Source organism: Anastrepha ludens, chromosome 6, assembly GCF_028408465.1.
Source record: "Anastrepha ludens isolate Willacy chromosome 6, idAnaLude1.1, whole genome shotgun sequence".
Lineage (NCBI taxonomy): Eukaryota > Metazoa > Arthropoda > Insecta > Diptera > Tephritidae > Anastrepha > Anastrepha ludens.
Genome location: NC_071502.1, coordinates 89,325,667 through 89,350,641, shown reverse-complemented (window position 1 = coordinate 89,350,641; position 24,975 = coordinate 89,325,667). Strand labels below are relative to the sequence as shown.

The following is a 24,975-nucleotide window of genomic DNA, read 5'->3' as shown; positions in this document are numbered from 1 at the left end:
ATTCTATCTTCTTTTTTGTTCGTTACTTTACTATTAATGCGTTCATAAACAAATGATTTTCAGCGGTGGCCAAATTTGGCGCTCGGCTGATTACTTTCGCTTCTGCTGACTTTCTGATTCGCATAGTGCAATTATTGCCATAAGAAAGAGTCGTCACAATGCATTTGAAGGCTTGGAAAAATATTCTTAAAATACAAATGCATAATCACTTCTCACTCACCTATTTGTGGCACATCATACTGCCGCTGCCCTCGCGCCGTGCGCAGCATCAGCTGACTCGCGATGGACGAGTAGCCGTTATTCGCCGCCGCTGCAGCTGTAGCGGACTTGCTGTTGCCACTGCCGGAGCGCTTGTGATTGGGATGCAAGAAAGACTCTTGCTTCTGTGTCGGCGTCTGCAGTTGTTTGTGCTGTTGCTGTGCTTTCAATTTTGCAGCAGCTTTGGCCAAAGCGCCCGTTGAACTAGCAACATCGTCAGCATTTGGCGTGGCGGCTTGCTGCTGTTTTGACTGTTGTTTCTGGTCTTGCTGTTGTTGCTGCTGCTGCTGTTCACTTTTAATTACCGCTCCATTGGGGGACAGCAGTGATGTGGAGGAACTTTGTTGCTGCGGTGCCATTGCGATTAGAGCGCTTGGCAATTTGTTGTTGTTGCTACTATTTGGTTGAGTATGCTTTGTGGCGGTGGCTTCCGAATTGGCCAGCGATAGTTTGCTGTGGCGTTGGTTTTGCGCGCCAAAATGGTGTAACTGCTGACCGAAAATGTTGCGTTGCCATTGTTGCAATTGACGCTGATGTTGTTGTTGTTGTGAGCGTTTACGCTGCCACTTTTGCTGCAGATGTGTATTATAGCCAGCAGCGCTACCGCTAGGAGCAGCACCATAGCCGCCATTGCGATGCTTAATGCCGCCGTTGAATATGTGTTGTTGCTGCTGCTGCTGCTGCTGCAGCGTCTGATGATGTTGTTGGTGCTGCTGCTGTTCATTTGCCTGCTGCTGCACTTGCGCGCGATGCTCTTTCGCACCGCCACTATGCTGTTCCTTTTCGAATAGCTCCTGTAGCGTGTGCGGTGGACTCTCCTCGAGCTCCTCAAGCGTGCGGTATGGGTTCAACAGCAGCGGGAAACCATCGTTCAAGTGATGTGGCCTGGTATTGCCGCCGGCGACGCCATAAGCTAACGGCTCATCACCCCACACGCTGCGATGCTCCAACGGCAACAACTCATCCAAATACTGGTAACTATCCAAATCGGTAAGCATATCGTCAATCTCTGGCTCAGCCTCGACCAGCTCATCCAACTCATCGGCGCGCTGCAACTGCCCATACTCTTCACGATCGGACGGTTGCACTATGCGCCCATACTCATAATGCTCTGGACGTCCGCGCGCGTCATAATTCAAACGGTCGCTCTCATATGCGCCCTCCTCATCTGCATACTCGTCCTCGACCACCGCTGGCTGCTTCACGACGCTACCGTACATGGGGCCACGTGGCTGTTGCAGCAGCAGCGACGGATAGTCGCTCTCCACATCCTCGACGGGACTCATTTGTATGCGTCCGGTAATAAAAGGACGTCCGTGATGTCCAGTGCCCGCATGGGCTACTGCGTTCTGCTTTGCCACACCGAGCAACATCAGTCGCTCGCGCTCGTGCTGCGCCATATCGGCCAACTCCTGCGTCAAACGGCCAGCGTTGTCTAAAGGCGCGACGGCGGATTTGCTAAACGCATGCGAGAGACTGCCACTGCCAGTGCCACTGCCGCTAAGGCCAACACCACCACCTCCGCCACCGCTGCCACTACCGCTGCCGCTGCCGCCGGCATGTAGATGTTGCGCGTACTGGGATGCGGAGAGTATATTGAGCATTTGATTGGTATTCGCGGCGGTATTGAGCTGTGCGGCGCCGCTACCGCCGAGGTTTGTTGGGGCATTCACTCCAACACCACCAATGCTATTAGCAACACCCGCGCCATTGCCGCTGCTGCTGATGCTGCTGCTGCCGCCACTGGGGCCATTCAAGTGCAGCGCATAAAGGCCACCCTGTATGAGCAGCACACACACGATGGTCTGCACGAGCGAGTAGAACATTTTCTTTTTGTTGATGCGACGCAAACGCTCAAGTAGACGTGCTATGTTTGGAGATTTTTCGTAACTACTTGACTGGGGTAGAACTAATTTTCGAGAAACGTATTGGATTCGTGGTGCCAAATCGTCTTTTTTTTTTTTGTGTTTGTTTTTCTTTTGGTTTGGTTTATTGGTTGATTGGGTTTCAACGATTTCTACGGGGATCTCTAGCAGGTTTCAACTAACGCGTTTGGCTGTTTGGCTTTTGGGTACTAGGTCTCGGGTCACACGCTTAAGTCTAAGCAGCAATTCGCTTGCACACAAAAGTCTTCATTCTCTCACAGTCTCAAAGTAGTTTGTGTTGTGTTGCAACGTTATTTGCGAGACGATTTTGCATGCACTTATCTCCCACCGCACCGTTGATTTTACTCGTCTCTCCTTGCTGGTTTTAGAGCTTTGCAGCTCCTTTTAGCTGTCAACTGTACCCGAAATGGCTCACGGTAAACAGGCACACAACTTTCGACAAACAAGTTTTGTTATCGCGGCGTGAATTTCTTGGCAATGTTGGCGCCTATTCACCAACTTTTTTCGATGCGTTTCCAAATTGTTGATTGTTGATTGCTGCCTTATGGCTAACGTTTTAGTGCTGCGCGTTTGTTTGTTTGTTTGCTGAAGTTTTTCACGTAATCCCTGTTTTTCGACGGGACGTTTTTGATATTTTGCCAAAAGTACGTTTCCGCTGGGATTTTTGCTTTCCACTTCGTTATATGGCTGTCTCGTTGGTTGTTGGTCGTTGATTTTTGTGCTTTCAATAGCTTTTCGCGGGTTTTATATTCAACTATTTCCGCTCGCTGTTACGTTAGTTGATTTCTTATTTTTGCCTCTACTTCTTTTTACTCTTTTCACCACTTTTTCTGTACACTTTTTTCTGTTCGTATTATTTGTTAGTTCCTTCTTTCATCAGTACTTGGCTGCCAACGATAAATACGCCGTTGAAATGGCAATTTCACAGACTTCAATTGTCGTTCGTTTTGTGGCGCGCCAGTCGAGCGTTCAGTCGTTGTTACTGTAATCCAAGCGATTACAATAATATTTTAGTTGTTTGCTTGTTTGTTTGTGTATGGGTTGGTTGATTCGTTGGCTGCCTGCTTAGTTGATACGCCCGTTGAGGTGGCTTGCCTTAGTTGCCCCTAGTTTGCCGCGGGTTTCATTACCAACACCGGCAACTGCGACGTACGTTTCTGGTTGGCTCGCTAGCACACGCCTGCTCACTTGGCTCGCACAACTAGACTTTAGTCTTCCGTCTGTCTGTTGCGCTGTCTGTAACTATTTCCTTTTTCTATGTTTTCTTTTCGTGTCTTTTTTTGTCGTTCGCTAGTCGTTTACGTTCTTCCAGACCGCGCCAATCTTGTTATATGTCAGCGGAGACAAAATCGATAATCAATGCGTTGGCCGGTTCGCCTTTGCAACTCTACGACTTTACTTTATCGGCTCGCGCGTGTATGCCTGTAGGTGTGCTTGTATGCCCGTGCCCGAAGCGTCGATTTGTGGCTTGTTATGACCTGAGTGGCACTAGAATTGCTGCGTCTTGTCCGCGTGGCTCCAGCACTTTCCCTACTGGCTTGCTTGCATCTTTCGAGGAACTCTGTGTAATAATTTTTGACTGCGTCTGCAAAGAACTGCGGTCTGCGGCGTTTGCTCAGCGGCTCAGTTGCGCAAAAGTTATTTTTTATTTTTTGCTCTATTTTTTGGTTTGTCCTTAGAAAGGTGCTTGCAGCTCTGCTTTAGTGTTGGTATATATAAATATATATAGTTTTTTTTTTGTTTTTTGAGGAACTATTCAGCCTTATGAAAGCTTTTGCGCACACTTTTTCTTAATTTTAGTCGCTTCTCAATTTTTTTTCTGGTTGTTTGCGCTACCACTTCTGCACCTTTCTTTTTTCACGAAGTGTTCTTCCAACTACTTTTCACCGCCCGTATTGTTTCGTTTCGCACTCAACTTCTTACTTTGTTTTGGTCTCTTCTAATTTTAGCATTTGCTTAAAAGCTTATTCTTGCTGTCTGTCTTTCACTTTGGTTATGTTGTATTGGCGCTTTGTATGTATGCGCGTGTATATGAGCGCTAAGCGGCACGCACTTCTCACGACGTACAGATTTATTTTTAAGCCTCTTACTTACTTATTTACTTTCACCACAATTTGTGCAACACACCGAAGTGTTTCATGCAACTGTTGATTGCTGGTATTGTATTGTACTGTACAAACCTCCCTGGAGATCCTTTTTCATTAGGTTTTGTCTTTTGGAAGCGTCACGTCGCTTAGCAGCTTATTGACGGCTTTTGACCTCAGTTCGTTTGGGTTTCACCTGTAGTGGTAGTACACTTTTCACTTGCACGTTTCGTACTACTTCTCCGAAGGGATAACTTATTTTTTATTAGCTCGCACACAGTATGTGCTTGCTATTTTCGGACACACTGGTCGTTTTCGGACGTTCTTGTTATTTCTCTATCTCTTACACCGTTTTTTTTTTACTTTTTTTCCTTTCTTTCTTTCTGTGTAATAGGGTGGCGTGGAGGTAAACTTTTTAGCACCTGAAATGTATGCACGTCTGTCGTTTAGTTTTCTTTTTCTATTTTTCTTTGCGCTTTCTTGGTTGGTACACTTTACTATAATTTTTTTAACTTCTCCGTCTCACACACACACACACGCACTCACTACTTCACTATTTATTTTATGCTTCCTTATTTGGTCTTGTTTTCTGCTTATTTCCTTCTACTTCGTTTCAGCGCTTTAGTTTTGGTAAAATAGCTGAGACAGAAACAAAACAATAAAGTAAAGCTGCGCACTAAAGTCTCTTGGCTTATATTTGCTTTCCGCCAATTTAGTTTCGGCTTTGTTTTGCTGCCACTAAAACTACCATGCCCTGCCACCGTGTGCCTTACACACTTGCCGCGCCCACTTGTATACACCAACCTATGCTTTTGTGTCGGTCGACTGCCTGGTTGACTGGCTGGCTGGTAGGCTATTTTTAGCCTTGTGTTTTATATTTTCTTTTACTCTGTTTTGTTAGCTTTACGTGTCTGTCCCTGGGGAATGTGTTTGTGGGTACACACACACACACGCGTTTGGATATGTATGTGTGTTGCGTATGCTTCACCTTCTTCTTTCACCTGGCGCCTGCTGTTCACAGACAACTTTTCGCCACCGCCTCGCTATTAGCTACGCCTGCTCGTTCTACTCAGTCTTCCTGCCTTACTTTGCTGTGTCCTTTCTTTGTGTTTATCTTAGCCTTGTTAGGCGTTCACACTTTGGGATGCAGCAAGTTTACCTCCTTTTCTGTTGCTTCGACTTTGGCCGCTTGTCTGTTTGTCGAACTGTTTGTCTATGCTGAATGACTGTCTGTCAAGTTGCTTGTGCGATGCTTGAGACTCAACGAGTATGAGGCTGCCTTGCGCCTGGTCTGGCCGTCTTGTCCGTCTCCTGTGCACTGTAGTTAGTTGCTGTGAAGTGTCGAACTCACTTTTAGCTTGGCTTTCTTCTTATTTTTTATGAATTACTCTTTTATTTTGCTTCTACTTTGCTGTTATTTTTCACTTTGTTTTTGTTGCGCACTTATCAGCTGCAAAATGAGTTGCTCGCTGAAACTTCCTGTTTATGATGACAGCGCAGAGTTGCAGATTTTTTCGCTTCTCTACTTTTTTGTGTTTGAAACGACTGAAAATTATACCTGGAACTCCTTCGTTTGGTTCAAAGTTGAGTGGAGTTCTGGTGGAGTTTTCTAGTTGCTGGTATATTTTTTTCACTTTTTTTTAATATTTTTCCTATCACTTTTCGTTAGAATGTTTGTGTCCAAAGCACTTAGAGAGTTCTGGTCATTAAGGCTATAGTAGATAAATAATTGAAAAACGAAATATGGATTGATTTTGTTAATAACTAATTTTTTTAAATTCTTTTACGCAGTTAGTAAATTCCACGAAGGTTTAAGCTGCCACGATTTCTTAGCGATCTCTTTTTCTTTACACTTTACGGCGCACTTCATCCAACTTTTAAGCACTCATTTCCTCGCAATTCATTTCAAAACAGTTTTCAGCAGCATTAAATGTAACTTCAAATGAAAAAAAAATTCGTAAGCCCACGACCAGTGGTCGGAAAATTACTGCAAAACTAAACTGTATGCCAGCTACGACGCTCATTTCTTGCAAATTAAATTATTCAGGTTAAAAATTCTATGAAAAAAGAAAAACGTGCAAATATGTATAGCTTTAGAGTATCTTCCGTCATGTCTCAATTCTGTGTAATGCGCGACTAATTTCAACACAACGCCTGCATCCACACCAGATGCACTACTTCTGTACTTTCATCATTTTGGTCTTAGAAAGAAAAGCTCAAAACGAAGTAATCTCACTATGCCTCATAGCCCGGCGGAAAGTACTGATGGAAGCAATTCGACACAAAGCGTTTAGTAGTGATTTTCTGCTATATACATTCAAGTATATTAGAAAAAGGTGTTTCATATCGTAACATCTTTACGGACAGCTTCAAAACTTGTTTCGGGTAAAAATCTATGTGGCTAATGCGAAAAAGCTAAACTTAATCTAGGAAGCCTAAGGCCTCTAAGTCTCTCAGGTATGCATCGTTAAGTATTACGAGCATCCAGTCCGGAGTGTTTGGGAACTACATAAATTAAATTTGTTGCCTTATTCAACTCCAAACCACATTTGTTCTACCGCTTATCTGATAATTGGTTTTGCATGTTCCACAGAGAATTTTTCTGATTGGTTATAGGGTCAAACGTGTTAAAGCACGAAGGAAACGCGCTCAATACTTAAATATGTGTTTTTAATTCAGAAATGCGTTTATTTACTAACATTAAAAAGGTAACTCAGGTGAGAAATATCGTGATGATATACTTTTTAAACACAAGCTGAAAACCAACTTGATTAAAAAGTTCCCAGAACAGCCGCCAGGTGACGTTCTAAGTGAACTGGTTTGAGTTCTGTTTTTTTTTTTTGTTTGCTTTGTTTTTGGTAGGTTGTCCCAGCCGTGATTAACCTTCCCACAAATATTGCATCGCCATTGCGTGACTTTTGTGTAAAAAAAGCGTCATTAGAATGGACGTTTATGTGAAGCAATTCGCCGAAGAATAAAAGATTTATTATATAATATATTCATTATCAGTAGGTTTTTAACCAAGAACGAACGAATGAACTCCACACATAAGGGAGCCATTGGCAGCCGCATCGCACATAGAGACAACGATGCCACTTAGACCACGAAATGGGTCCGCTGTGAGTGAGGGAGGCATATTTTTTTTAATTTTTTTCTGTTTGATCGAGTCAAAAATCCCACTACGGGGAACGCATTTTAACAGTCGAAAGTAAATAATGGATAAATCGAAGACGGTTCTGATGGGTATACCGGAAATATGTTAGAGTTCCAGAAATGTTTCGAGAGCCGGGTCAAACGCTGGCATTAGTGCTTAGCAGGTGATGGGAAGTACTTTAAGGCGGCGAAAATATTGCTTTTGTAGAATAAACTTGACTTCTAAATATATTCGGGAAACTTTTTGATCAAACTTATAAGCATTTAAATAAAATTTGAAGAATTATAAATTCAAAGAAGTAATCGCGTCACTAAATCATATAAAGTTCGTACAACAACCAAACTGCTCCCTATAGAAGTGATGATATCCTGGCGGTGGCTCCAGTCTCTTGAATGTCGGCGAACTCGAAGCTCGATTGAAAAGTAAATGAAAACTGATTTGGTAAGGCTTTGGTAGCCAAAGCTGCTCTTAAGCATATAGTTTTAATTGCATATATGAACTGTTTTTTTATATAAACAATTAAAAAATTGGTTATTTACGGCCACTATATTTATGCATGGCAATCTGGCAGTCGATTCTGTACTCTATGGCAGATAAAACTACCAAAATATTATTTTTAACAACATTCTGCCCTTGGCAGGCTAATACAAACCTGCGCTTGCATTTCTGCTAAGTAAAGTTCACTCATAAAAATGGATTTCTATGAAATGAGCTAATATGAAAAATATTCTTACAAAAATGGATTTCTAGTTACGAGGCAGCATAAAAATTACATAAGTAGCATTCCTATAAGTAGGCAAGACGCACACCACAAATTCGAAGATCCACTTAAGAACATCTCTATGTGCGCTCGCTTATAAGTTGATAATAGCTGAACTAAGTAACTATCAGAGAGAGAGAGAGAGAGAGAGAAATCATTTACAGTTCGAAAATGCCAATTATGGGGATCACATATATACTCCTACCAGTACCGATTATATGAGAAGAGAGATTTTTTTTTTTAGAAGTGCTTTAGTTCTCCTTAAAAGATGATAGCTAAAAGTATATATTATCAAGAATAAAAACAAAAGTAAAAATAAAAGTCAAAATAAAACAAAATTAAAAATAAAAGTCAAAATAAAAATTAAATTAAAAATAAAAGTAAAAATAAAATTAAAATAAAAGTAAAAATAAAAACAAAAGTAAAAATAAAATTAAAATAAAAATAAAAGTAAAAATAAAAACAAAAGTAAAAATAAAATTAAAATAAAAATAAAAGTAGAAATAAAAATAAAAGTAAAATTAAAAATAAAGGTAAAAATAAAAATAAAGGTAAAAATAAAAGTAAAAGGAGAAATAAAAATAAAAAAAACTATAAAAGTAAAAGCAAAAGTAAAATTAAAATAAAAATTTTCTTATGTAATATCACAATTTTATTCTTTCTTCGTTAGAGTATGGGACTTATATTTTGTTTTTTCTGCACTCATTGTTATTGGGTGGTCATTCGTTCCTTTAGTTCCAATCATTCGGTACAAAACAAATAAGTCAAAGCTAATCAAAAATTTTAAAAGCATAAGTATATGGAAAGTTGAATTTCGTGCTCCGGGTGTTTGAATAGATATTTTATAGCATTTTGCGGATATTACTTCATTATACTGTTTATATATTGTAATAATAAAAATAAATATAAATAAAATAAAAATTAAAAACTATAAAAACAAAAGATATATTGTATATATATATTGTATTATGTTATATCATAATTACAATATATGTATAAGTATACAAAATTTAAAAAAATTAATATCTACAATATATAAAATTGTTAGGTACCCAGCTTTTAGATTATTCAATTTTAGTTTAAAGGAGTCCAAGCTCGAAGTTGCTAAAAAATACGATCGATTTTTTATAATGTTTTTGCTTGACGGTGTTGCGCATTTTCACCATATGAAAAATATGAAATGTCTTACTGCCTATGGCCACGAGCAAATTAATAATTAAGAATCACATCATCCAAGAGAACAATAGAGCATGGAGAGATAAAGATACATACGTAATAGCTAGGCTACTATGACCGCAATAAACAAGAGAAAGACAAAGGAACTGCCTTGGTTCTCAAGGTAATATAGAATATCCCAAAGTGCGTGGCTTGTATAACCGGTCATTGGCTGTTTGACAGACATTCCTTGGGGCTAGGAGTTTTCTTCTATGAAAATTGTAGAATTTGTAAATATGATAAAAAGGAAGAAACAGTTGAGCACTTTCTATGCAATTGTCCAGCCTTAGCTAAAATCGAAGCAGGTTGTCTAGGCAAATATTTTTTCAAATCTCATACGGAACTGTCTGGCGGGGGCATGGACTAATCCTGCGCTTCATAAGAGCCACAAATTGGTACCACGAAGAAAAATTAATGAGGTTCCCGTGTCGCACAGTGCTATCACAACGGACCTGTAAGGTCTACGTGAGTTGGCCGTACAGACCGACTACCACCACAATCTAACCTACTAAATCAACGGCATTATTTACTATAAACCTGCATAACAAAAATTTTTCCATAAATTCTAATTCAAGACCACGAAATTGTGATGGAACATGTGTAGAATTTTTCTAATATTTTTATATTGTAATTTTTTTTATTTAGATTTATGTGTTTTGTATTAAGCAGTGAGCTATAATTTATAAAAATAAAAAATAATAATTAACATTTAAAAATAGAAATATAGTTAAAAATTGGTGAAAATGTGGAAGGGCTGTAAGTGATTCTCCCAAATTCGTATTCATATTAGGTTAAGAATATTTTTGTGCCATTCGCTAAGTAACGCCCTAAATGTCTGTGAACTTATTTTTTTTTTTCAATTCTGGCAATATTGGCAATAAATTACATTTTTATTTAATTCTTTCTAATTGAAAGCTCAATTGAATTCATCATCTAAGTACTCACATATTCACTTAAATAAAACAAACTTCTTTTACTCTACATAAATATCAAGCGAATTGGCGGGAAAGGAGAGAGGAAAAGAAATATTGAACTATTTCGAGTGAGCGCTGATAAAATTTTCTCCGACACCCATCCGATTACTCCATTCTAAACATTATACAGATTATGTTACGCGAGCGCTGTTAACAGAAATGTTATGTGAAGATCACGTATACTACCATAAAAACTGTCGCGTCATTTGTATTCACGAATACAACGGTCTGAAGTGTTTGATGTTATTTTGGAAATGAAATGTTAAGGCAGCAATTTGCTCACATGAGAAAACGGAGCAGAAATTTGACTAATGTTAAGATGTATTTAGTAGAAAGTGTAGATGTGGATTTAATCTCTAGGGTACGGATTTAATTTTTGGTTGCTTGGAGTAGTATGCACCGTAAGAATTGTAATTAAGAAATGACTGATACAAGAAGAAATGAACCGAACTTCGCATGTTAAATGTTGTCTAAGCTTACGTTTTTAACACGTCATTGACCCGTCATCCAATCTTAGGGTAAATAAGTGCACGACTTATCTCAGGCTTCAAAAGTACCCAAGGGTTAAAGAACTCCGTACTTCATCAATCATTTCCCTCATACTAAAGATGCCTAAATCTTTCACTCAGTGATAACTTTCAGCTTCGGCATTGTTAGCTAAGCCAGACTGTTTTTAAATTGTAAATAAAATATTTTACTCATTGAGTCACCTTCATGATATTTTAGGTGTTTGCCTAGAATGTTGTTGGCTAAATAGAAGTATGCATGTTAATACTAAAAAGAAAACTTTTGCACTAATTTCAGTATTAAATATTTGTGAGTCTGACCAGCATCATTAGGTGCACATTTGCCACACAAAGGCTTAAGATTCGAAGGTCTATTAGTAGGTAAGGTAAGCTCAAATAGCTCTCAATCTGAAAATTAAGGTTGGCATCTGATTTCATTACATGAACACTAAAGCTTAAATTTGTTCATACTTGATTTTTTTCAACCTAAAATTTATTTATTTATTAACAATCTCTGGAATTCTTGCTTCTAATTTATAATTTTCGACTTTATATTTATAGTCTTAGAAAGTTAGACTTTCATGTTCTTAATAGGCCGTAAATACCTAAAGAAAATAAATAAATATTTATCGTCACTTAACGAAGAAATACCATTTTTGTTATTCAAAAGGAAAAAAGAGAAAAGTGATTAACGCATAAACTTCAGCAAATGCAATATTTTCGATGCAGTTATTTTTAGTTTTTTATTTGTTTTTTTTTTAAGATATTAAGTAATTTAACGCTGTATTTTTCTACGTTTGAAATTTGCTTTTCGAATGATGCGCCGATGTCCGGAAAATGTATGGATAAAAAAATTGATGTCTTTGAACTTTTATATATTAAAGAAGTATACAATTTTTGCTGACTGAATTATTTATAACTTCATCATCTTTTGTGTGTTTGTTCTTACTCTGCTAACTCATATTTGTAAGAACTTTTTGCAAAAGGAGAACATCTCTCAAGCTTTCTACTATGAGACAATCTACGCCGCATTTTTTCATAAACTGCGCAAATTCAGCGCACCAGAACATTACTGAGTATAACATAACATAAATTCATGTGTGTATGTAATTATCTGCATATGTGAGTGCGGCGTACGCATGTGTGTGTGCAGGCAGAAGTTGTCAATATAATATCAGTCAGCGCCCGGAAATGAGTTTGCAAAATAATTACAACTTTCTCGAAAATGGATGAAGACAATTTGCTGCGCTAGACAGTTGCCAAATTGCCGCCGCCCTCCCTAGACCAATGTTAGACTTTTACAGATGTACAAAGGGTGTGAAGAAACCCCTTCCGCTTACCATATTTCAGAAGGAAATATTGAGTGTTTGTTAAGAAGAGATGTAATTTAATACAAATGCTTACAGATTTTTTTTTCTTAATTTTTTGAATTACTCACAAGTTGAAATATTTAACTATAGCCCGCTAAAAAATTTAGCACCGCAATATTTTTAACAAGTTTTTACTATATTTTTTTTCTTCTTTTTATTATTTTTTTAATGTTAATACATTTTTTTATTAATGTTAATCAATTTCTTTTTATGTAAAAGCATAGTTCATTGTCTAACAATCATAATCGTATGAATCCGAATTTCAAAGTTTATACAAAAACTAGAAAAGTTGGACAAATATTCATAAAAATTTCGAACTCTAAACAAATATTAGAAAATTTTGACAAATATTCGTCAAAATTTCAAGCTTTTGAAACCGAATTAAAAAAATGGGTACGCAGTCTTACAGCCCTTTAAATTTTAATACAACAAAGAGCAATTTAGAAATTGCTAGAGAGCCTCTTTGATTTTCCAAAATTTTTTGCTCGGCGGTGTTGCGCATTTTCTTCATGTGACGCGTTTTGTTCATATCTTCGAAATTTTTTCCCATGGAGAAAATACGCAACTCAGACAGCGGATAACGAAAGAAATGATCAAAAGTCAGAAAAAATTCGTAGCCACTTCATGCCTGCACCAGAATTCTATGGGCTATTAAGCCACATACCCATTTTTTTAGCAAATTGCAAATCCCATGAGCTTCACTAGACTCAAGAGAAAACCTCATACGAGTCTGTTAATAAATTAGTGCAAATTATATTATTATTTATCATAAATTTTTTCCTTTTTAATATTCTGACTAAGCGATTTGAAATTTTAATAAAAATTTGTCGAGTTTTTATAAATTTTGTACAAAGTTTAAAATTTATATTTATATAAGAAAATAGTTTCAATGACAAACTAAAAAACAAATACTCAAAACTTGTTAAAATGTTGAGGCGCTATATTTTTTATTATCGCTATTTTTATTATTTTTTTTTTTTTCGTAGCCCTCCAATTCCTATACGATAGCTACAGCGTATTGTTTTTTTTTTTGTTTTTTGTTGAAAACTTTCAAACGCATGCCTTGTTTCATCACAAGCTAATGAGCGAGGCGGCTCTGCCTCTTTTGCTAACAGCGCTTATGAATTCAAGCAAGTTTAGTCCTTTCCCCTTTGCAATGGTAAGATAATAGAAGAACTTGACATTCTCCGCCATGTGAGCCCGCTTATCTTTGGAGACTATCATATAACCTAACTCGAACTAATCAATTATATATATATATATATAATTGGCGCATATACCCTTTTTGGGTGTTTGCCCTCGTCCAATTTGTGCCGTGCGTCTTGATGTTGTTCCACAAATGGATAAATTACTGTTCTGAAATAATTTTTAATACACTTCGAAAATCTGTCGTTATTTAGCTACTCTACTGCCGCTGTCTGCTCAATGTAATTTGGCGTTGATTTAGTTTTGGGAAATATCGCCCCCTTAGTATAACAATAGCCTATGTGCTCATAGGCTATTATTTTTTTTATTGAATTTTTGGATTCTCCATCGTCGATTTTATATGTGGTCAAAATTTGGTCAAATTCTAGTTCCACAAAGTGCGTCAAAACGTCAGTCAAAAATAATAAATATTTACAGACATAACGAGATTTGAGTGAGAGCTACTTTCGACAAAAAGTTTGAAATTCATTTTCTCAAAGCATCAAAAAATTTATAGGCTATTTTAATACTAAGGGGACGATATATAAATTTAATTTTTTTCAGCTAATTTTGAAACGTATGAGTTCACTATCGGTACTTCTTATGCTATAATGCTAGCTTTGGAATGAGTGAATTCAATATCTATTATTTTTATACTTTCCAAATATTACTCGATTATCCATTGTAGTAATTGCTCATTCTGGCTGATACTTTTACTGCCTACATTTTTGTAACTCGAGTGCAACGAAAATTGCTTATAAATTTGTTCGCATTTTTCTTACTACTGTTTTTTAAATCATAACATAAATTTTTATATTTTGATCCAAATTCCTTCTTTGCTAATTACAACTTATTGCTCGTTTGCAGCGGCATACAGTGCTTTTTGGGTGGAAGAATACCTAATAAATAAAATATAAAAATCACTTTTTCCATATTTTTCCTTTCTATGTATCTATAAATGTACATTGCATTGAAAAAGTAAATCCAATTTTTATGATTGCTATATATTCTGTATTCTCAAATAATAGAAACAGTTTCTTCTAATAGCGGTAGCCCCTACGCAGCCAATAGCAAACCTTCGATGTATTTCTGTCACGAAAAAACTACTCATAAAAACCATTTGCCGTGCGGAGTCGGCTTGAAACTGTAGACCCCTCGATTTGTGAAACAACATCAAAACGCACGCCACAAATAGGAGGAGGAGCTCGGCCAAACAGCTAACAGAAGTGTAAGCACCAATTATTCATTTTTTAATTTTTTTATTAACTCTGCAGGAAAAATCGGCGCAATTGCTTTATTGCTGGTATTAAATATTTTTGAAAGATTTTAATGAAAATTTCCTGAACAAGGCAATCCACAAATGAGTTTTTATGCTGGCGAATGTTTTGATTCCAGGCTATTTGCACTTAATTGTGAAATAGGCTGATATATTCTTCCGCAACGCGCCGCATATTGAAGTGTTTAATTGAAATAGCGTTCGAAATTTTGACGACACTAAATATCTGTCGCTGCTGTTTAGGTTGTATTGCCTATACTTTCTAAATAGATTTAGTCCTAAGCATGGCATTAATAGGCGGATACATTTTTAATACTTAAATCATAATATTTTAATTTTTTTTTATATATTATTTTTTTATTATTTTTTTATATTCTTCTACATTGTAGTGAACAATTTTCATACTGAATTCAACTTTTAATAGAAAAGCGTGCATTGAATAGAGGAAAACTTAGAAAGTATACAGGAGTTATGGTAAAACTAGTATATGCAAATTGTCCGAATGTGCTAGTAAAATCAAGGATCATCTCAAAAGCAGTTCTGTAGTTCAAAGAGGGAAAAGAACATTTTTATCTGAGCGCCTTAACTCGAAAAAAGAGTTTTTCCATTATAACTGAAAACGGAGACTATAAGAGAGATTGTAATAGAGAAATAACTTTTTTTGTATAAGCGCCGTAACTACGAAGAAGAGATTTCTCCTCATAGCTAAAGATGAAAACTATAACCAGAAAGCTATGAGAATCCATATGACTCTTGTGAGTGAGTGTAAGTAGAGCATACATGATCTTATATACAAAAAATATTAAAGACGGAGAGCTACCAGTGCAAGCAATCATGAAGCAGCACAGCTAATGTTGCAAGAAACTATGTACATTGAATAGTTACGAAAATTAAGATAACATTTCGTTACATTTAAGTACAGAAATATTTCGGTACTTGAATTCTCCACCTAAAAAACAGCAGTCATAATATCCCGTAATGCGAACGCTGCTCCATACAAATGTGCGCTAATACGAAAGCACTATTTTGCATAGAAATCGTTTTATAACACGAACGCATCGAAATTTTACTGTTCGATCAACGAAAGATGTTTAGATGTTTTCTTTTCTCTCTCAGTAGGCTTTGCTACTTACTTTTTCTTACTACTAATTTTATTTCTTCATTCTTTCTATACAAATTGCAATTATATTTCTTGTGTTAGCATCAGCTGAAAGTCTTGAGACAAGCCTACAAGAGGCTAACTGATGTGAATGTGCCTCTTTAATTGTTTTGTGGTGGAGAAAGCATCAGCCAAAAATCTCGAGACAAGCCCATAAGAGGTCATTTATTCGAATCTGCTTCTTTAATTGCTTTGTGGTGGATAAAATATAGCAAAATGCATTAAAAAGTGTTATTTGTAAGGAAAATAGATTTGATGAGTAGGAGAATGTACTCCTTTCTGTGCTTCAGCGAAATGAGGAAGCCAATGTGTCGACTATTTGTTAGCCTGCACATTTCAGAATGCAGAATTAAATGTCCATTATGTGAGTGATTGCCTAAATTGCAATACCTAATATTAAGACGCCATTTTAGCTGCATCCGTACTTTTTGGTTTTTCATTTACTTACTTATATATTTATTTTTAAAGTAGTGGTTGAATGAAAATGAGGCTTGCACTTCGAACTCATGGCTTTTTGTGGTAATTTAGATTTTTAATTTAATTTTATTTTTTTAATATTTTACTTAAGTTAAATTTTATGGTTAGCTATATGAATATAATAAACTTTATTTTTGATTTAATTCTTTTTCAGATTTTTAATATTGTATTTTCCAAATCATTTTCAAAACTTTATTTTTCAACTTATTGATAGACCTTCAGAATCAAGTGGTAAACTCAGCAGTCCTTAGATAGAGGAGCATTTTTTGTACATCAAAATGGGCTTAAATGATTAGGAGTGGTACTGTTAGACATTGAGTGGAAATTAAGAGAAATATTTACATGTATGAAATGATGTTATAGAGAGACAAAAATAGTAATTTTGCACTCTTCAACCGGAATACTAATGTGCTAAAAAAATAAGATGAATTTTTAATGCAAACATTGCGGGCTAGCCGATTCGGGAAAAGTTTTTGTTGATTTTTTTCGATATTTATTTATTTATTTATTCATTTATTTATATCAAATATAATTGAAAATAATTACATAAGAGCAGTAAAGCAACTAGCAGCTGAGACTATTGGCCTTTAATTTTATGTTATTACTACTCTTTACCACAGATGCCACGTGGCATATTTCAAGTGAATGCCATTATTCATTTCATAGTCACGCTATGCTCCGAGATGTTCAGAGGATTTTTTTTTGGATCTTTTACAGTAGCTCGTTAGCTCTTCCTAAAAAGGTCACCTAAAATTACATCTTTCAGGAATTATCATGAAAAAGGCGACTAAAAGTATAATCGTTTTGATGACTTTTCCAATATCCGATTATATAGAAATATGCAGAAAAGGCCTGGAATCGACCAATTTCACTGCAGAAAAATATTTATATGTGATAAAAAACTTCAAAGAAGACATTGAACATTGATGACTTAAGCGCCCTTGAAGACTATCAACGTCAACTGGTGAGCAACAAGTCACGAAAATCAAAGAATTGGTGTTCGAAAATTGTCATTTTACAATTATGTAGAGACCTGACCGATTTGGATGCAGTTTGAGTTGTAAAGTACTGCAAAGAATGTTAAAGGATTATTTGGACCTCAGAAGAGAATAATCTCGCTTCCTGCCAAAAACGCTCAATTTATAAGAAAAAGAGCGTCACGTTAAATAAAAAAATATAAATAATAAATCCTAATTGTACAAAGATATTCTTAAAATTTAACAGATTGTAATTAATAAAGGAAAAAAAAACGATTAAAAAATTATGAGAAAAAATGTCCGATTATCAGAACGCCTACGAAGACTTCATTATAGGAGATGGGTGACTTAAGGGAGACTTTTAAATATTTGTCGAAGTTGAATTATGTGTCAACATATGGGACATTTGACCATTTACTCAAAGTAGGCTTCGCAGACACCGCTTTGAATATATTGAACTTGAGTCGCTGCGTGTTTTGAAGGTTGTAGGCTGTGAATACTGAAGCCTAGGACGGAAAATGCGTTTGATAAGTGCTGTGATTATTTCATTAGTGGTTGAATATTATTTTTAGAAGCGTACTACTATGAAGGCAATAAAATAAATTTACCTGAATAGCCATTGTTTTTTTTTTGCAGATAAGATAAGAAAAAAATATATAAGTATAAATCTTTAAAACATAAGTGGGAAAAATTATAGAAAAAAATGTTTGTTGCATTTTTTAGCAATATATATGTATATATACATATGTACATCTACATATTTCTAACTGGGCCGTACATCCTTTGTTAGCTATTTGGTCGAGCTACTACTCCTTGTTGTGGTGTGCGTTTTGACATTTTTTCCACAAATGGCACCATTATACAACCGTTTAAGGGATCCTTTTTCCTATTTTCCCTGGGTACTAAAAATACTCATGCTGTGAAAGATATAGAGAGTGAATATGGGTTAGGGAAATTAAGCTCACTGTGGGCCGCCTAAAATTGTAGAACAGGGCGGATTTATTACAGGTGATGACATCCGCCCAACTGATTTTTTCACCGTAGATATGAATAACGTCAAAATTACTTGCTTTGTTTACATCTGTGTGAAATATTACAAAAAAAAAAAAATAAGAGTAAAGGACCCTTTTTTGGCATTCCTGGAGGGGAACCGAAAGCAAGTTTGGAGACCATGCTGATGATGGAATTCAAAAAGCAAAAACAAAATTCACCTATGCTTTTACTTATATGCGGATGCCATCACCTGTAATAAATTTGACTTGTTGTAGAACATTTTTCAATGCCACAGCTGTAAACATATTCAGATTTTAAGATTGCGTTTGCCGTTGCATCTTAAGAAGTAATAAATTTTGAGTCGCTCTAAAAACAATTCTTGGTGTAAACTATACAAAGCGTGTGGAACAAATACTATTCTCAATAATCAAATTTTTAAAGGGATGTGGCTGTCAGAGTTTTGTTATTTGTTTTTTTCTTTTGTACAGTGTTGTTTAAGAGATGCTGAATGCAAAATTTTGTGTGTTCTGGGACAATGGATTGTTTTGGAGTCTTGTGAGCTTCAATGCACAGTTATATTTATTTAGTTTTTCATAGTACTTCAAAGTACTGCTACTTTTGTTGCAAAATGAATGCCAATTAAAGGTGTAATTAATCATTTTGAGAAGTTTTGTTATGCCTTGCTGAAAACGGTTTTCGTGCATATACATTTTTTTTTTTAAATAATTTTTTTTTTATTGTAAAAACTTTTATGACTGTAAAATTTTTTATTATAAAATTATTTTATTTTTTCGCTTAAATAAATTTTAATGTTTTTGTTTATTATTTCACTTTTTTATTTTTGAATTATTAAATGTTTATGATTATACATTTTTTTCCTTATAAAAATTTTGTATTTTTTAATGTTTTTTTTTTATTATTTCACTTTTTTGTTTTTGGTTTTTGTATTGTTTATGTGTTGTTATTTTAAAAAACAATTTTTTTTTATTAAAAATGTTTTTTGCTTTTGTTATATAAGTTTTGTATTTTTAATGTTTTTCTATTATTTTCTTTTTATTTTCTTTTTGTTTTTGCATTGCTTATATTTTTTTTTCATTTTTATAAATTAATTTTTTTGTTTTGATAAAAAGTGTTTTTTGTTTTTGTATTGTTCCAGTGGTTTTCCGTAGACATAACTTTTTTTTGGTTTTTTTGCTCAAAATTTTTAAATGTCTTTGTAATTGCGTTTTTGGGTTTATTGAACAGCGTCTTTTTATATATTTATTTCTTTCCATTTCGCAATTTGTTTTTATTTTTTTTATCTGTTTATGTAGCTGAAATGCTTATATGTGCCCAGTTTCTTGAATTTTTTTAATTCGGAGAAATGTTTACGTTTTTTTTTTTGAGTTTTTCTGGTTTATTTAACAACGTCTTTATATATATTATTTAATTTTTTTTTTGCATTTCGCAATTTTTTTCATTTTTTTTATTTAAATAAATTTATTATTTATTTATTATTTTATTTAAATAATTTTATTATAATTATTTGCCCAGTTTCTTGATTTTTTTATTCATTTGGATTTTTTGTTTTTGTTTTCTTTGGGCATTTATCAGCCATGTAGTATATTATATAATAAATACTGCTTTTTTTATAATAAAAACTCTCAGTATTTTTATACTTATTGTTTTTCCATATTTTTAATTCAAACGTTTTTTATTTCGCAAATGCTTATTAATTTTTTGTGTTTGCTTTTTTCGGGCTGTTTAGCAGTCAAACAAATTTCTTAAAATATCCTTATTCGTCCAGTTTTTTTATATATCAATATTTTTTGCCAGTTTTTTTATACTTCACTATTTTGATATTCTTATTTTGCAAAATTTCATTTATTTTTTGTTTATGCTGTTTTCGCAAGCAAATATTCGTCCATTTTTTTATATTTGAATAATTTTTTTTCGTTTTTCTTATTATTTCCAGTTTTTATACTTCAATATTTTGGTTTTCTCATTTTGCAAAATTTTATTTATTTATTTTTTTATCGGTCATATAAATTTTTCAAAACTACCCTTATTCGTCCAGTTTTTGTTTTTATATGTCGATATTTTAATTGTTTTATTTTGCAAATTTTAAGGGTTTTTCTTGCTTCTTTTGGATTCTTTAGCAGCTACACAAATTTGGTAAAATAAATTGTTTCGTCCGGTTTTGTTTTTATGCATTTTAATGGTTTTTATTTCCAACAATTTTTTTAAGTTTTTTTTTGTTTTGATTTTATTAGTTTTCTAAGCAGCCGCGCAAGTTTGCAAACAATTTTTATTCATCCAGTTTTCTTAACGCACCAGTGTCTATTCGCTTAGTTTTTAACTTTAGCAGTTGGAGGCATTTAATTAAAATTTCTTATTTTTTACTCAATATTTAACAATCTAAAAAAAATTAAATGTTTGTTTACACTTCTAAAACTATTCGCTTTTCGCTTGCATTGCGCTTCAGCTTAGTACTTAACACTTTTGCATTTATTTCGAAACTATTTCAATATTTAATGAAACTCTTTACTTTCACAGAAGATCTCGCCATTGTCGGGCTTTGAAATTTTCATACTTAATATTTCTTTTCTTTTTTTTTGTATTTATTTACTGTTTATTTAAATATGAAGTCTCTCACTTCATGCGCTTTTGTCATTTGTTTTTGTTTAGTGAACTTCATTTGCCGATTCCTTGCGCTTGCACTTTCAATCGCGTACTGACTGCCTTCACTGCTGCACAAACACTTTTATATATCGCGACATCAATTGCTGGCTGATTTGTTGGTACTCGGTAGCAATTTGTTTTTGCAATTTTATTTTACTTCATTTTTTTTTTCTTAAACATTTTTTAAGGGCGTCTGTGTTTTCCATTTTTTAGTTACAACGTTCACTTTATTTCCAACAAAAAAATCGTATTGCAAAATTTTTAAAAAATTTCATTGCCTTTCCACACTCCCTGCGCTCTTCTCACATGCACTTCACACTTGCCCACTGACAACGTATATATGTATCCTTACTTGCAACGTCACTTGTTTTTGCCACAGTCACGCTACCCAATTGGCAGCGATTGTGCTCAGCTAAGTTTTCCAAATTCATTGAGAAGAAAATTTTTTCGAAAACGAAAAAAACCCATAAAAACAATTAGCTTTTGCAGGCATACACATACACAGAGACTTGTGTTACCTTCTCGCTATTCACTTTCGCTGCACTGATTTCTAATAGTTTTTACCGTTCAGTTTTTTAAATTTGTTTTCATTTTTGCTTTTCCTGCAATTTTGGAAATTTTTTCACTGCACTTTTGAAAAAGGCTCTCTAGTGAAATTGTCCTTCTTAACGTTAGCAGCGACGAGCGAGGACTCGTCGTATGTTCTTAGCAGGAATCGCCTGTTTGTCTACTAAACGCGTCTCTGAAACGCTGGCTGCGTTAAGGTTGGCCTGTTGGCTCCTTGACTGGCTGTTTGTGTACTCGTATTAGCGTTGGCCGTTATTTGCCATGCCTTCACTGCGCTGAGCAGCCTGAATACGTTTCGTGTTGTCGTTGTCGTTGTGCTCGTCGTGGCACAAACAGTATGCACCGTTAGTTATAGCCGAATGCTGCTCGCCATTCGCGGCGTCGCGCCATTCGTTGTTTCGTTCCGCACAACAATCGCTGTTAGTGTTGCTACTGCTGCCGCTGCTGCAGTGCATCGCAATTGTTGGGTTTGTCGTCGGTGCTGCGCGCTTTTGTCGCCTACTGCCCGTTCTGAGTCGACTGCCATTGTTTTTGCTTTGTTGTTGCGCCACTTTGCTCTGGCGTGTTTTTGTGTTTCATTATTGCCATGTTCCTGTCTCTGGTGTCCCTACTTGCCGCACGGCTCTTCGTCTTGCACTTCTTACACTCAACTTCAGCAGCTGGCACTCAATATAGCTGTCACAACGATTTGTTGTTCGCCAAATTATGTTGCTGCTGTTGTTGCTACTACCTTCTCTCTGGACACTGCCACTGTTGCTAACTTATTTGATTTGCTCGTCCGCTACTACACGCGTGTTCCCCACTCGAACGCTTCGTTAACGTTTGTTCGCTGGATGCTCGTCAGCCGCTCACAGAGCCCTACGTCAACCACTTGTTTTGCAAGCAATCGCGTCCGCTTACCCGATTGCCCGGCTTTTGCGCCGCTCTACACCTTTGTTCCCTCCCGCCCTGTATCAAGTACTTATTTCGTCTTTTAGAGTTTGGAGAATGTTTGTGTAGAGTTCCTTTTGCCCCAAAAGTGTGTTTTATCAGCCTACCCAACTCAGCTATAGCCGCAATTGCTCGGCTTTGGCTCTAAACCTCATCGTCATCAATCGTCGAATGCCATTCAGCTGCTGCTTCATTCGTTCATTTCGGTTGCTCGTTCGTGTGCCGGTTGAAAGGCATAACAAGTGCGTATGGAAGGCAATAACCACAGTAGCACACAACAACGACAACCCCAAGTGACAACAACAGCTCCAGGTTTTAGAGGTGAGTTATAGACTCTACCCTCCGGCTTGCTTCCCCGCTCAAACAATCTCTCAATCTGTCTCAGCCGCACGCATACTTCACATTTCTACAGTGTTCCGTGTGGGTGTAGAAAAGCGCTCTCTGAGACATGGCTCAGAGAGTGTATAAAATTGTTTTTCCTGCCACTGCCCGGCATATGCTGAGTGTTTTTTCACGTCAGTGTCTTGTCACCACTTGATACCTAATTTTTTGTAGATTTTATCCGCTAAAATGGATTGGAGCTTGCAGCAGTAGCGTCTGTTTGTCTGCGTTAAACACAAAGGCATTTTAACTTGGAAGAGAGGTTCAGAGGCGTACGAGTATAGGTAATTAAATGAGCAATTGCGTCGAGAGAGTTGGACGAAAAGCGTTGAATATGGATCACTAAGAGAAGGATCCTAGATTAGCAGTCATGAGAATGAGGTGTATAGCTCAGGTCAGGAGTAAGTAGAGTGCGAAGTAATGATCATGAGTTGGCAGCACCAACAGGAAGCAACGTAAGCTTTTAATAATCAAACAACAATGCTTGGCCGAAGGAGAAGAATACAAGTAAAGTCAAATATTGGTTTCTCTGAGTGTCTTCACTGATATGCAAGCCATTGGTTTTTGAAAAAAAGTCTCGTTGATTGTATTTTTGGAATTTAATCATACCTGCGTTGGTGCCGGTGTAACAAGAACCGCCCTTCTCTTTTCGAAATACCAGGTGTAGAATTTAATCAATGTCACCTAAGATCTTAAATAAGAACTCTTATTCGCGCTTTGATGAAATGTGCCGACTGTGCCTAATTGGTTACTTCGCCGATCTAAGTAGCGCATACGGAGTTGAAATCGAAAAAATCATATCAACATTTTTTTTTTCAGAACTCATACCTTCAGTTTATAGAATCGAAATTGATAAATTTCAAGACAAGCCGGAGCGTGTCGGCTCTGAAAGAATTCGATGCGGTACCAGCTGGTGGTAGCAGCGGAAGAGGAAGACCTCCACTTTGTTAGAAAGATCTGGTGAAGAAGGACTTGGCTTCATTTGGTGTGTCCAACTGACGCCGGTTAGCGCGAGAAAGAAACGACGCGCTTTATTAGACTCGGCCAAAGTCGTGTAAGCAGTTATCGCGCCAACTAAGAAGAAGAAACTGGTCAAACAAGAAGAGGAGAACGGCGGACTATGAAATATTAGCTTGTTAATGCCTTGCCTAAGCGGTGAAAGCAAATGCCTACCTCTTACCTCAGCTCAATAGCTGACTCAGTGAAATCCATTGCGAGCGAAATAATGGTTCTGTTTTATCTCCATTGTATTACAAAGTATAGAATCAGGTAGCCGCTGATAAGCTCCCATTGGTGCGAAGGCTTCACTGTCTCATCCTCCAGTAAAGGCTAATCTACGAAAACCCAAGTTTTTTAGGCAAGGGGGCAGGTGACTCTTTGATGAACTTTGAAATAACAAACTCTGGCAGCAACATAGCTAAAGGGAGGAAATAATCAGATTTGTCACGGGCTCATTTTCGTTAGCGAACTTATTTTTTAACCTGACAATGTCCGATGAGAATCCATCCGGCAGACGCAAGATAACTTCGAACCACTTTTGCAAAAGTTTAATTTAGGGATTTACTCCAAAAGGTTTTGCCTTTATTTGAGAAGCAGCCTCCGGACCCGAATGCGTCGACGCATGACTATCACTCGATAGTGTTCGGGTTCGAAATCCCGATATGAAATGCCAAATGATTGAAAAAAGGTTTCTAATAGCGGTTGCCCGGCAATAGGCTCGGGTGTCTTTCTGCCATGAAAACGCTCCTACTAGAAAAAAAAAACCATCTGCCGTTCGCAGTCGAGTTCCCTGGGTATGGAAAAAACGCTCTGGCTCGGATAGGCAATCTCCTCATCATCATGCAGCGCATTCCTTTCCACAATTCTAAATTAAGCACCGATCGGATTTTCTAATTTCCTATCAGTGCTTGGTTTCCTGTCTCTAACTGTATAGGTGAGTCCGCTTTTTTCACGAGGCAACGATGTTGCATAATATAGCCTTACCGCTTCCTTATCCAGTTGGGCTCTTGTGGTGCCCAAGTCACCACAGCAGTCACTCGGTTACTGTAGCGAAAGGAGGCGTCTGTATGGAAACCGAGTAAATACCGGAAATGACGGAAGTCGAGATCTAGCTTAAGTTAGGTTAACCTGACTCGCTGAAAGCCATCACCGATTGATCCTTA

General features: G+C 36.3%; 1 protein-coding gene across 6 annotated transcripts in view; it reads right to left on the bottom strand.

Moving 5' to 3' along the window:
- The window catches only part of LOC128868483 (uncharacterized), a 99,864-nt gene extending 77,629 nt beyond the window's left edge, over nucleotides 1-22,235 (bottom strand). The window contains exons 1-2 of one of the 6 annotated variants that reach the window (XM_054110616.1): nucleotides 21,437-22,235; nucleotides 221-5,940 (exon numbers count right to left, since the gene is read on the bottom strand). In XM_054110616.1, the coding sequence (XP_053966591.1) occupies nucleotides 221-2,084 (1,864 nt within the window). In that variant the 5' untranslated portion in view covers nucleotides 2,085-5,940; nucleotides 21,437-22,235. The other 5 variants (XM_054110614.1, XM_054110615.1, XM_054110618.1 and 2 more) reach the window with 5 other exon arrangements.
- Between the last annotated feature and the right edge of the window lie 2,740 nt (nucleotides 22,236-24,975).